Source organism: Palaemon carinicauda, chromosome 7, assembly GCF_036898095.1.
Source record: "Palaemon carinicauda isolate YSFRI2023 chromosome 7, ASM3689809v2, whole genome shotgun sequence".
In the NCBI taxonomy this organism is placed as follows: Eukaryota; Metazoa; Arthropoda; class Malacostraca; order Decapoda; family Palaemonidae; genus Palaemon; species Palaemon carinicauda.
This window is the reverse complement of record NC_090731.1, coordinates 158,284,162-158,297,667: the sequence shown is the minus strand read 5'-3', so window position 1 is coordinate 158,297,667 and position 13,506 is coordinate 158,284,162. Positions and strand designations below refer to the sequence as shown.

At 35.6% G+C, this 13,506-nt stretch overlaps 1 protein-coding gene and 1 long non-coding RNA gene across 2 annotated transcripts in view; both read right to left on the bottom strand.

Moving 5' to 3' along the window:
• LOC137643698 (uncharacterized) lies at positions 1-3,779 on the bottom strand. The gene is made up of 3 exons (XR_011045051.1): positions 3,739-3,779; positions 1,297-1,433; positions 1-522 (listed from the first exon to the last, which is right to left on the bottom strand). It is a non-coding gene; the product is annotated as an uncharacterized lncRNA (long non-coding RNA).
• Positions 3,780-5,097: 1,318 nt separating this feature from the next.
• Positions 5,098-13,506, bottom strand: part of LOC137644604 (uncharacterized) — a 79,992-nt gene continuing 71,583 nt past the window's right edge. Inside the window, exons 17-22 of the mRNA XM_068377559.1 lie at positions 13,344-13,422; positions 10,885-11,455; positions 9,036-9,238; positions 7,596-7,846; positions 6,997-7,123; positions 5,098-6,566 (exon numbers count right to left, since the gene is read on the bottom strand). Of these exons, the coding sequence (XP_068233660.1) occupies positions 6,124-6,566; positions 6,997-7,123; positions 7,596-7,846; positions 9,036-9,238; positions 10,885-11,455; positions 13,344-13,422 (1,674 nt within the window). The 3' untranslated portion in view covers positions 5,098-6,123. The remainder of the gene's footprint in view (positions 6,567-6,996; positions 7,124-7,595; positions 7,847-9,035; positions 9,239-10,884; positions 11,456-13,343; positions 13,423-13,506) is intronic.

Sequence of the window (13,506 nt, the reverse complement as noted above, 5' to 3'; positions counted from 1 at the left end):
AATTTCAAAACTAAAATAAACTAAAATTTAACGAATTAGATTTTCTTCAATCATTAACCAGTAGTATTAGTTTACAATATTTACAATATTCTATATACATTGATCCAAGGCGAGGATACTTAGCATTCAAAAACCTCCCCGCTGAAGAGATTATTTCAAATAAGGCTATCCTCAAGTACGGGTGCTCTCAACAATTCATCGGCAATACAATTCTCTCGTCTTTGAATACATCACTGATATTGAAGTTATTAAGATGCAAGCTCCAGTCCAGGATTTACAGTTTAATATTTCAAGCTCACCACAGGGACACTAGGTGTGGGGTCTGGTCTGAATAGTTACATAATTATTTGCAGAGAAACTAATTTCTGTATGGCTTATACGATAGCAAGTAGCTCTCGTGGCAGTGGAGATATCTTTCACTTATCTTCATCCTGCATGAGGAAAGCGAAACTGGATACGGTGATTTAGTTGCAGGGTTTGCTTGCAGAGGACAGCACCGACCCCATACTAAACTGCATCTACCTGTAAAATTAAAGGTCAATTAGATCAGAAGATCATACTGGCTTGGACCGAAGCTGAAGTTCTTAATCTGGTCAAAAGTTAAAGGTTACGTCCCACAAGCTTATTCTCTGGGCTGGTTAGATCAATCAGTGGATGGGCGACATAACTAAAAATCTGGAAGGATTTTCGGTAATGAGGCTATCCCTAAGAAAATAACTTTCTTTCTAGTAGAGCGCTTGAGAAAATTCTAATCTTTAGTTTTGTCCTTGGGACAGACCTCGCAACTACTTATAACAGTAACATTATATCACCAGAGCTTCTGGAAAATTGGATTTAGCAAGATTAATTATGCCAAAGCCTCTGAACCTTTCAAAACTATTTAAATTTCTGACCAAGTGTCAGACAATGTAAAGATATAACTCTTAAAGATACTTTTAAAAGATTGCCCATTCTCTGGAAGGTAGCAGGTGTATTGCGCATTTTAAAATATTTTCCTACTGGAACAAAATTAAGTAACAAAGGCAGAAAAATTAAATTGGTCTGAAAGAGAAACCTGATAATATTCCTTCAGCATAAACATTTTAATGCCCCAATTTAATCTAAAATTGGTAATCAACGCTGCGTAAGGTAAATCCATATTTTACTATAACCGAATCTAATTGCTTGAAATCCGTACAGAACCTTACTTTGCTATTGGGGTTTGATACTAACAGGCAAGGGAAGCCCAGAGATGACCAAAGAAACTTTCTGGGTAAAGCTACCTTCAACAAATGAGCAGCCTCTGCTTTTATTTACCTTTATGTAGTTTTGCCGAATAGGACGAATTCCTGGTAATAAATCAGTCACGGATAATAAGAGTTACACTTTCTGGGTTCATCAGTGTACTGATGCAGTAGTTGAGCTGTGTGTTCCTCATTCAGGTGCCGCAAACACTGGAAGAGCAAAACATCTTAGAACAGTCCGACCTAGTTAAGAGTTAAAAAATATTCTGGGGCCATAGAAGTAAATCTCTTTTTACTTAACAATCAGTGCTTAGAAAAAGATAGAGCAGTAGGGGATAGTACACCCAATATGATTAAGCATATCGACATAACTATATTTACGAATTATAATCAATAATTGCCAAGCTATAACCTTAGTTTGAAAAGAAGGATGCTATAAGCACAGGGACCCTGACACTTTAAAGACTAGTGATAAAAGGAAACCAAGGAAAAAAAGTAAAAAAAAAATTTCCCATAAACTATAAAAAACTTAAGAGGAAGAGATTAGATAAGTTTTGATAATGCAACGATTATAATTTTTTTTATGTCTTCGTCAAAGGACCGACAATTTAAGAGAATGCGATGGACGGGCTCAGGAGGTACTACAGTAGGATTTAAAGGAGCAATCGATATTAATTTCAACATTGCCGTTAATTAGAATAATATGAAAATTTACGCAAAAATTAAGATGCAGATTTCATCTTCAGACCAAAAACAATGACAAGCGATTGAAAGTGTCAGCAGCAAATTCAGTCCAAATTTCATACAAGGCTTAATGCAGTTTCGAAACTGCTTTAGATGCTCCTAACTATTACCGCATATCTCTTAGTGAACATAACTGATGAGAAAAACAGCTCTACAACCAACCATCGATAGCTGTGGGGGCTCCCCCACTAAACTAGTCTTAACTAACCAGACCCATTTTTCCAACAACCATTTCATACAAGAAGCCACATCTTCAAAAAATTGTCGAAAAAAAATAAAAAATTTAAAAAAAGAAACAAATTTAGGTAATAACTTTGTACAGAGTCAAATAAAATTTAGCCGGCTGATCATCTAATAGCAAATTTGTTTATACTTTCAATAGCAAAGATCCTTTTTTCCTTCATATGTCTAGCTGCTAGGCCCCGCAATGAGCATAAGCTTAGTAGAGGTAATTTTCGACTATCCAATTTATTTCAAATTAATTCTTTCCACTAGTTCAACATTAGTGTTATTCTTAGTTTTTGGCGAGCATCCATTTGTGATGAAATTAGAAACCTTTAACTTTAATTCCTCCTTCCGTTTTTCTATTTCAATACTCGGGTTATCTTTATTTTACTTTAGCTAATCTCATTCCAAGTAGACACTTTTTGAACGTCAACAAAGTATTTGCCTCATTGTCTAAAGTTATGAATTAACGTAAGGTTAGAATATGATTAAACTAAAAAATCTTAATTACACTTAAAAGCTTTATTAAATAAGAATTAATAGTGGAACTAAACCCAACTACGCGGCTAGTGTTAAAATTTGTTTCTTGTAGCATATAGATATTGCAAGGGAAACTTTGGGTCACGCAAATCTATAGATTAAACTACGGTGTAATAAAGGACCTACACGTTTTAAGATAACAACAGTTACTTCCGAAAGAAAGATATATCCATATAACCTCGAAAAGGCAAGTAATATGTACGTACAAAAGTTTATCCATAGATCAAATACCAATTACCACAGCAACAAAAAGATTAACTGCGCATAGTACGAGAGTTCAAATGAATTACTTAAACATTGTACGTAAAATAAATGCCGCGTACGATATAGTAAAGCTTATTTAAAGTATTCACCAACATAACGGTCGCCAAGTAATATATACAGCCACAATTTATCACTGAAGATCTCCAGTAACAGCGAAGAACGCTGACCAATATTCAACAGGTTTATAATATATCCGCCAAGGTACAAACTAATTATTGATCAATGAAAGGGAAGTCTAAGAGGAATCGCGGGGATAAACTATGCCTCGTTAACTACCAATGGGTACTTAACAGATCTACTTCTGTTCTATATTTGCTTCTTGCTCAATAATATCCCTACTACTAACTTCAACACAGTTCGGAAAATATCGCTTTCCACATTCTATCCATACAGCCACTAGCAAAATTAATAACACTGCACTTCATACGGCACTAGATGGCGATATATATCGCCACTTCCGGTACACAATGTCATTTTAATGAAATTGAAATCTAAATTGCCATATTGATAATCTGGACAAACCCATATATCAAGGGTCAAGTTATCCAATAGGCTTAAATAAAATTAACTAAAATTTTTAAAAGGAACTTCTCAGGACAACTAAAATAAATATTAATACATAATTGAACAAATATAGACTTGAACTATGTTACTTAACAAAGTAAGAAATACCCTTTAACTAACACAGACCACAATAACTACATTGACATTTCAAACCAAAAACATATGCATAATTACTTACAAAATTAGAAGGTTCTCCATAGGTGTTTACGAGGCAGTAGCTGAGGCGAGACTCAGCGGGTGAAAAGTTACAGGGTCCAAAGTTAACTGCCTTTGTCTAAAACACCAAGGAGAACAAAGCAGGAACAGGAAAGTGAGATAGAATTTAGAATTTAGAAGGATTTTTAGGATTTAGAACCTCAAACAAAATTGACTAAAATTTAGATAATTAGAACTTTATAGTTAAATTATTAAACAAAATTATCAAGAGTATTAAAATTTACAATATGTACAATGTAATATATACACTTGAAAATTTACCGTAAAAACGGTAAAAATCCTGGAATAAATGTTGCCAGTCATTTACAATTTTAAAAACTGATATATTGACGTTAAAGAGTGATATTACGGTCACCAACCTGTAAAGATAATAACAAAGTACGGTAAAAGTTAGGGTCACTGTATTTTACTGAAATACGGCTGAGAACTATATTTTTTACGGAGAATATCCCATTAAAATTACTTTTTTTTTCTTTTTTTTTTATAAGTGTACATGGATCCATGGCGAGGATGGCTGGGATTTAACACTATAAATCACAATTCTATCTTGTTTCTCTTCCTGTTGTTATTTTGAAATTATTATCCTCTTGTTGTTTTCAAGTTTTTATAGTTTATATATGAAAGATTGATTTTAATGTTATTATTGTTCTTTAACTTCTTGTAGTTTATTTCCTTATTTCCTTTCCTCACTGGGCTATTTTCCCAGTTGGGGCCCTTGGGCTTATAGCATTCTGCTTTTCCAGCTAGGGTTGTAGCTTAGTAATAATAATAATAATAATAATAATAATAATAATAATAATAATAATAATAATAATAAGTACAAAATGGTACTTTAAGTCAAGAATGCTCCGTAACAATTCTTTATTCTAAATTTTCATTCAAGTATAACATGCTTCTGTTTGAATGTTGTTACTGTTCTTAAAATCCTTTATTTCAATTGTTCATTACTTCTCGTATACTTTATTTATCTCCTAATTTCCGTTCCTCACTGGGCTATTATTCCCTGTTGGAGCCCTTGGGCTTATAGAATTCTGCTTTTCCAATTAGGGTTGTTGCTTAGCTAATAACAACAACAACAACAATAATAAAAACAATAATAATAATAATAATGATAATAATAATAATAATAATAATGATAATAATAATAATAAAGGTTCTTTCTGGATTGTAAAAGGGAATAAATTTTTTTTCGCAGGTTTTCAGTGTTTGCAAAAGAAACTTCTCCTTGATTGATTCCTGACAGCTGATGTTTACAAGCTTCACAATAATCGATTGTAAAGTCATAATAATAAAAAAAGGAAAAAGGAGAAATATACACTCAATAGAAAGTAAACTTTTATTGTATGGCTTACAAACGCATGATGTACTGTACATATATCACTGTACTATCAACCAACACTTTCCATATATTTAATGTCTTTCACTAACGTTTGCCTGAGTATGTCAACATCCCAATAAAAAAACACTTACCACATTAACACTAATGTCTTTTTGATGCGTCCTCATTATACCAGCGATTTACGATTCATGGCACAATGTCAATACAAAACTGTAACCTTCAAATGCTTAACAAGAGTCACATGCTTAATAAAGCCTTCCTTCTGTGCTTGACAACCATCACAATCATGATAAGCTGTCCTGTAACTTTTACATATTCAGCAAATGTATGTTTACTGTCCTCATGCTAACACCGTTATAATTATGTACACTTCCAAAACAAAATGTGGCAACATGTTCTCAACATTCAGACAATATCAAAAGGTTGTTTGTTAAGAAAAAAATATTAAGCTGTCCTGTAACTTTTACATATTCAACAAATGTATGTTTACTGTCCTCATGCTAACACCGTTATAATTATGTACACTTCCAATACAAAATGTGGCAACATGTTCTCAACATTCAGACAATATCAAAAGGTTGTTTGTTAAGAAAAAAATATATAGAGTTAATTCAAAATGTGTGATGCATACCTAGGGATAATACTAGCTAAGAACAACATTGTAACAAAGATAAAAAGAAAATGAACAGTGTAAAGAACATTTCAAGATTAAGCAGTTGGTCAATGTAGGATTGGCTGCCTTCATTAAGCTACTTCCATGTATATCTTTGGCTATGTATACATATTCATGTGCTGCCCAAGTGATCTTCATGTTCAGAAAGCTCCTCCACAGGTGACTAGGTTGAGCAGAATCTTTCAAGCAAAAAAAGGATAAAAGTCAAGGGTAACACAACTCCTCCTTTTTCATACCGTTGAAGTTTAGAACGAAGGAATGATGCTGCATTTACTGAACAGGGATAATATCACCAGTGTTTCTTGTTCAGAATATCAGAAGCTTCTGATTTCTTCTCAAGAGCCATCCACCCCATCCGGTAGTTCCTCTACAGCGTCACAGAACTCGCCTTCAGAACTGTCCATGCTCTGCTGTCGCTCCAGTGTCCTGGACTGCTTAATATACTGCTTCAGCTGGGATTCCCTTTCCTCGGGAAGCTTCAGCTTCAAGTTGCTGCTTGAGCCGATTCTGTGTATGCTGTTGACTCTCTTTACAGTGTTGACCACATCACTGATACTCATAGGTTTTTGAGCATACTGCTTTTTCCTGCTGATAACCTCTGCCAACTCATTCTTAATTGTGTCAACGCAGAGTAGGGTATTGAATTCCACGAGCTGCGTAAGGCGATCAAACTGAATTGGCTCGTAACAGAAGTTCATGGATGAATAGGGGTTGTTTGGGTCATCAAAAATGGGGAAATCTGCAAATTTCTTCTCCTCCTCTGTTTCTCTTGGAACACCTGGAAATATGAAAATAATTCATTTTTAATGAATCAGTTAAAAATTTTATGGTTAAGTGTTTCTTGAAAAGGAGGCAATATGAACAATCTAAAATTGTCAAAAAGTGAAAAAAAAAAACAAATGGATGAATAAACTCTGAATAAGTATCAATTTGTTTTATGAGAGGACAATAAGTTCTTGACTTGATCATGAACTGTATCCTATCATATATATATATATATATATATATATATATATATATATATATATATATATATATATATATATTCCTTTTATATAGGCCTACCAGTAGGCTATCTCACTGAATTTATTAAAACTACCTCACTGTACTCAAATCATACAAACAACTCATAAGCACATCATATACCAACCAAAAACCTCCAATATGTAAATACACTTTAAAAAATGTACATGGAACACTCTTTTTACCTGGTTTCTTAAATTTTTTGAAAAGGTTATTGACCAAGGGAAAGTGTAAGATGACAGGGCAGAATTGGTCACTTGGATGCTTAAAGATGTAACATTCCCTTACTTCTTCATTCTTGTACTGTTCAATCTGTAAAGAAATGTGTAACATTAAAAAGTGTAGAATGTATTGAAAATATCTTGGTCATCAGACTCACTGTAATCAGGCTGAAGTTTACCAGGAAAGATAGAAAAACCTTACAGTTAATCAGACTTGTTTTAAGGAGCGTATGGGACAGTGATACTTAATATATGACTATAACTAAGAGAATATCGTATTTAAAAATTCTAGAATGTATAAAAATATTGTAGTCCTCAGACTCACTGTAATAATGCTGAAGTTTACTAGGAAAGATAGAAAAACATTACAGTTGATCAGACTTGTTTTAAGAAACGCATGGGACAGTGATACTCAGTATATGAATATAACTAAAAAAATATCATATTTATACAGAAGAGGGGGATCTTTAAGTATATAGGCTGAGGAGCCCATACCATGAAATTTAATTTAAAAAAAAACACAATCCCCTTCCAACATTCTACAAACATGTTGAAAAACTAACCATTTTCTTAATTGGAGGAAAAGGCACTTTGTTTTGTACTGCCCAACTCTCTGCCAGGATGAGTTCTTTGAAAGGATGATGTTTGTCTTCAGGCCTTTGAGAGAAGTCAAAGGACAGGTAGATGTCGACTGCTCTCTGTGGCCGCAAGAGAAGAGGGTATGGAGAGTTGAAGGCCAGACCAGAGTCGACGATGAATAACTTCTTGGCCTTGTTGTCTAGGGGCTCGTATCGGCAACCTTTTCCAATGTCCACTGAAAATGTCGAGAAAACAAATGTTGTTTAGGCTGTTCTTAGACAAGGTTACATATGACTCACACATTGCATTTGCTTTACTGTTCTTTTTTGTTTTGCAATGCCCATTTTTGGAAAAGGAATGCCCACCATAGGTCTACAATAAATGTGACAGTGAAGTGAAAGGAATGCCCAACGTATGGCACTGTAGGTCTATAATAAATGTGACAGTGAAGTGAATGCCCACCATATGGTACCGTAGATCTATAATATATGTGACAGTGAAGTGAAAGGAATGCCCACCATATGGCACTGTAGGTCTATAATAAATGTGACAGTGAAGTGATTGTATTTTAAAAAAACGTTAATCCACTCTTCAGGTCTAAATTGTGTTTCTCAGCAATACTAAATAAATATGAAAATAAAGATCAGTATATATTAAAATGAGCAAAAAATGTGAAAACTAAAATAACCAAAAGTTAAAATCTACATTGCCACTAAAACCTTTTGGTGCCGGTTAAGTATGTGGCCTACCTTTCGTATATGGCCTACGAAATTCTATCTGTTTTAGTATGTGGCTTAACCTAACCTAACAAGCTAGGTAGGCCACATACTAAACCAGAATAAAAAAGGTAGGCCACATACTAAACCAGAATAAAAAAGGTAGGCCACATACTAAACCAGAATAAAAAAGGTAGGCCACATACTAAACCAGAATAAAAAAGGTAGGCCACATACTAAACCAGAATAAAAAAGGTAGGCCACATACTAAACCAGAATAAAAAAGGTAGGCCACATACTAAACCAGAATAAAAAAGGTAGGCCACATACTAAATCAGAATAAAAAAGGTAGGCCATATACTAAACCAGAATAAAAAAGGTAGGCCAAATACTAAACCAGAATAAAAAAGATAGGTCACCTACTAAACCAGAATAAAAAAGGTAGGCCATATACTAAACCAGAATAAAAAAGGTAGGCCACATACTAAATCAGAATAAAAAAAGGTAGGCCCCATACTAAACCAGAATAAAAAAGGCAGGCCACATACTAAACCAGAATAAAAAAGGTAGGCCACATACTAAACCAGAATAAAAAAGGAAGGCCAAATACTAAACCGGCACCAACTTTTTTCCCAAATGGTTCATCTGCAATCAAATTTGAAATCAATAAAACCCTTTTTGGTACTCTAGAAAATCACATGCACTTACTTTCATCTTGGTCCTCTTCTTCTAGGGTCTCAGTGAATGGGGAAATGGGGAATGAATGTCTTAAGGATAAACCTCTGAATGGGTTCAAGACCTCTCCGGCTCTACCTGCGCGGGAGTTGAGGATGTTGGCTCCAGTCATGATGCTCTGCTTCAGCCCGTCCCATAAACCTTTTTTCTCAACTCTCTGTTTTCTGAAGGTACTCCTGAAACACAGACAGCCTTCTTGAAAAGAAACTTTTAAAAAGTCATCTTCATTTCATTAACCCTTTGAGTGTCAATCCCTTACTAAAAAAAATAAAAATGGCAATCAAGCTCCAGGCCTTTCTTTGGACATTTTACTTGACTGATTTTGGCAGAAACATTACTAGAGATATGACTTCAAAAATTTTCATCATAAAGCTTAGTAAATTTCATTTTAATTGATATATATTTTACATTTTGTAAAATTTTCATGTAGATGAATAAAAAAAAAAAAAGATAAAACACTGGTAATAACTAGAGATAAGATACATACAATGATACCAAAGGGAGTAGAAATATTTAGACGTAAAACAGGTCTAAAGGTGCTCAAACGGTTAATTTTCAAGAACCCAAGTAATACCAAGATACATTTCTGAGTTTGCGCTAAAAAGAAAGTGTTTATGGGAAATGGAAAATAACATAAACTAAATCCAAATTAATGTAATTGGGTATGGCTCAGTGATGATGTATGTATAACCTTCCCCCTATCAGAATTCAACAACCAAGTGCTCCTTCACTAAGCCACAATAGTCTCTTTGATGTAAGATTTGCTTTGCATCCTCAAACGTGGCAACACTAACTCAGGGGTGTAGCTAGAGATTTGGGGACCGGGGGGGGGGGGGGCTGATTTTGTGGAATCCTTCCACTCCTCTTTACTTTAGTGAGTTGCTGGTAATTCTAAATGTAGACTTACTTTAATGTTCGGAGCCTGATTTGGAGGCCCCTCTGATAGAGGCCTGGGGGCCATTTTTAAAAAGCCCCCTTCCTTAGCTACGCCAATTATAATCTTAAGGAAAAATGACCCAGGATTGAAACTAAATAAGAAAGAAATCTTTCTCTTGCCCTTTCCATGTTCCGAGGGAATGTTTAAAATCTGTAGTAATACAACTGTAAACTGTAACATTAAAACCAAATGCAATCTACAACTTTGCTAACCTAGCACAGGACACTCAGCAGGACACTTGTACCATAGCTCCCAAAAGTAATGACAATGTGAGGTGCGGAAAAATAGCTAAATGAACAGAATGACACATGCTGTCTGATCACTTATCCCCTCGGTAGGGTTGGTATGCCTGGTTACCCGTCGAAGCCGCTACTGCCAATAAGCAAAACAATGGCTTCATATGACTCCAGAGATCCATCGATAACATATAAATATGATAACTGTTCTGTAATATCTATTCCTTTATGTTAAGCAATAAAATCCATTATGGCAGACTTCATTGGTCTGTTATGGCTCTTGGAAAACTTAGTCACATCAATTGACCGAGTTGCCGTAGTTTAGTACTATGATATCTATAGTCTAATATTGGTAAAGCCATAGCTAATGAATGAATGTATGGTATGTATCATCATACCAAAGCCACAACAAATATATCTATAGAGTAATTGATATTATATTAAAATACAGAGTATACTATCCAAGGTCATATATGACATCCACTTCCCAATAATAATCAGGCCTACCACTTTTTTTACTCGCCTCTCGCAACACATGTCAAATAACATCGTACAGTATGTCAGATTATATAGCACAATTTTTAAACCTTACTTTTGAGGGCTACAGTACACCAGATAAGCAAAAGAACTCACTAAAGATCTAAGTTACCTTCTGTTGGCCCATTTATCCTTTGAAGTATTATTGTTTTCCGGAGACTTCTTTTCCGCTTCCTCCTTTGAACTCTTCCGTAGACTGGGTCCTTTGATTGCTCCTTTCCGTACCAGCCGGTCAGGTTGGCTCTTTTGGGATTCTTTGTCCACAGGACCACTTTTGGTGCTGGAGTTCTTAGCGTTGTCTTTCGAGGTCTTCCTCTTGGGTAATTCGAGACTGAAACCTTTCGTGAATGGGTTCCTGTTCTCCTTTTTCTTGCTTTCACTGATGGCTAAACTGTCCACAGATTCTGAGAGGTCTTCTCTCTGCTCCTTTGAGGTCACTAGGAGACGTTCGTCGAGAGAAGCGGCCTTTTCCATGGACGATCTTCTACTGGGAACTTTCCGGTCCTCCGGGATAGGCTCTTCGCTAGGGAAGAACACGTTGCCTTCACGTTGAGGCTCATAAGCGCAAGGCGTCTGGAAATCTCCATTCAGTTCTTCTTCGCTTACATCATCTTCCCCAACAATGTCCTCTTCGTCTTCGGAATCCGAATCTTCCTCCGAATTGTTTTGATCATTTAACCGATCTGTGGAGAAAGTAAAAAACCACGTTTTAATCTCATGTTTTTATTATCTATTGTTTAATCTATAACATTCTGTAAAGCAAGAGTCTGTTAAATGTTTAGCATAAGGTATCCAATACATAAATTGTCACATCAAAATCTAACGTTAAGGATTCTTATACAGAGTGTACATGATTCAGAACCCCTTTGCATCAATACTTTTGCGATCCAGTGTACATGGTTCAGACCCCCTTTGCACAAATAAATTTGCAATACAGTGTACATATTTCAGAGCCCCTTTTGTATCAATACTTTTGCGATCCAGTGTACAAAGTTTACAGCCCCTTTGCATCAATACTTTTGCGATCCAGTGTACATGGTTCAGATCCCCCTTTGCATCAATACTTTTACGATCCATTGTACATGGTTCAGACCCCCTTTGCATCAATACTTTTGCGATCCAGTGTACATGATTTACAGCCCCTTTGCATCAATACTTTTGCGATCCAGTGTACAAAGTTTACAGCCCCTTTGCATCAATACTTTTGCGATCCAGTGTACAAAGTTTACAGCCCCTTTGTATCAATACTTTTGCGATCCAATGTACAAAGTTTTACAGCCCCTTTGCATCAATACTTATACGATCCAGTGTACATGATTTACAGCCCCTTTGCATCAATACTTTTTGCGATCCAGTGTACATGGTTCAGACCCTTTTTGCATCAATACTTTTGTGATCCAGTGTACATGGTTCAGACCCTTTTTGCATCAATACTTTTGCGATTCAGTGTACATGATTCAGACCCCCCTTTGCATGAATACTTTTGCGATCCAGTGTACATGGTTCAGACCCCTTTGCATTAATACTTTTGCGATCCAGTGTACATTGGTTCAGACCCCCTTTGTATTAATACTTTTGCGATCCAGTGTACATGGTTCAGACCCCCTTTGCATTAATACTTTTGCGATCCAGTGTACATGGTTCAGGGGACCCCCCTTTGTATTAATACTTTTGCGATCCAGTTGTACATGGTTCAGACCCCCTTTGCATTAATACTTTTGCGATCCAGTGTACATGGTTCAGACCCCCCTTTGTATTAATACTTTTGCGATCCAGTGTACATGGTTCAGACCCCTCTTTGCATTAATACTTTTGCGATCCAGTGTACATGGTTCAGACCCCCTTTGGCATTAATACTTTTGCGAATCAAGTGGTACATGGTTTCAGACCCCCTTTGCATTAATACTTTTGCGATCCAGTGTACATGGTTCAGACCCCCTTTGTATTAATACTTTTTGCGATCAAGTGTACATGGTTCAGACCCCCTTTGCATTAATACTTTTGCGATCCAGTGTACATGGTTCAGACCCCCCTTTGTATTAATACTTTTGCAATCCAGTGTACATGGTTCAGAGCCCCTTTGCATCAATACTTTTGCGATCCAGTGTACAAAGTTTACAGCCCCTTTGCATCAATACTTTTGCGATTCCAGTGTAGTCATTGTTCAATTTGTTTTTCTTTGACTTAATCAATTTGAACCAAGCAATTAATCTCGTATTTACTCTTCTCTAATTAACTTCTACCTCACTTAATTTAAGGTACTAGTAGTCAATTCTTTTTAGTTAGGTAGAATTTGCACCGACTCGAAAGGGTGCCCTTTTAGCTCGGAAAGGTTTCCTGCTCCCTGATTGGTTGGACAAAGTAATTCTGACCAAAATCAGAGAGCAGGAAACTTTCCCGAGCTAAAAAGGGCACCGCTGCGAGTCAATGCAAATGTGCCTCATTAAAAAAAATTGAGTATAGGCTAGAAGAGGCCCACAGTTCTCACATAATTCAGGTAAAGATGTAATTAAATTTGGAACTCTATTAAATATAATTTAATATAATTAATTATAATTTGATGACACTTACCATGGAAGTCGGATCCTTTTCTTTTTGGGCGTCTCGCATAATTTGTACAATGTCCTTCTTGCCTCCTTCCATGACGAGCCTTTTTGAAGAGTATCGTGAATGCGCTACCCCACACTCCTAGAATAAATAATAAATAATAATAATAATAATAATAATAATAATA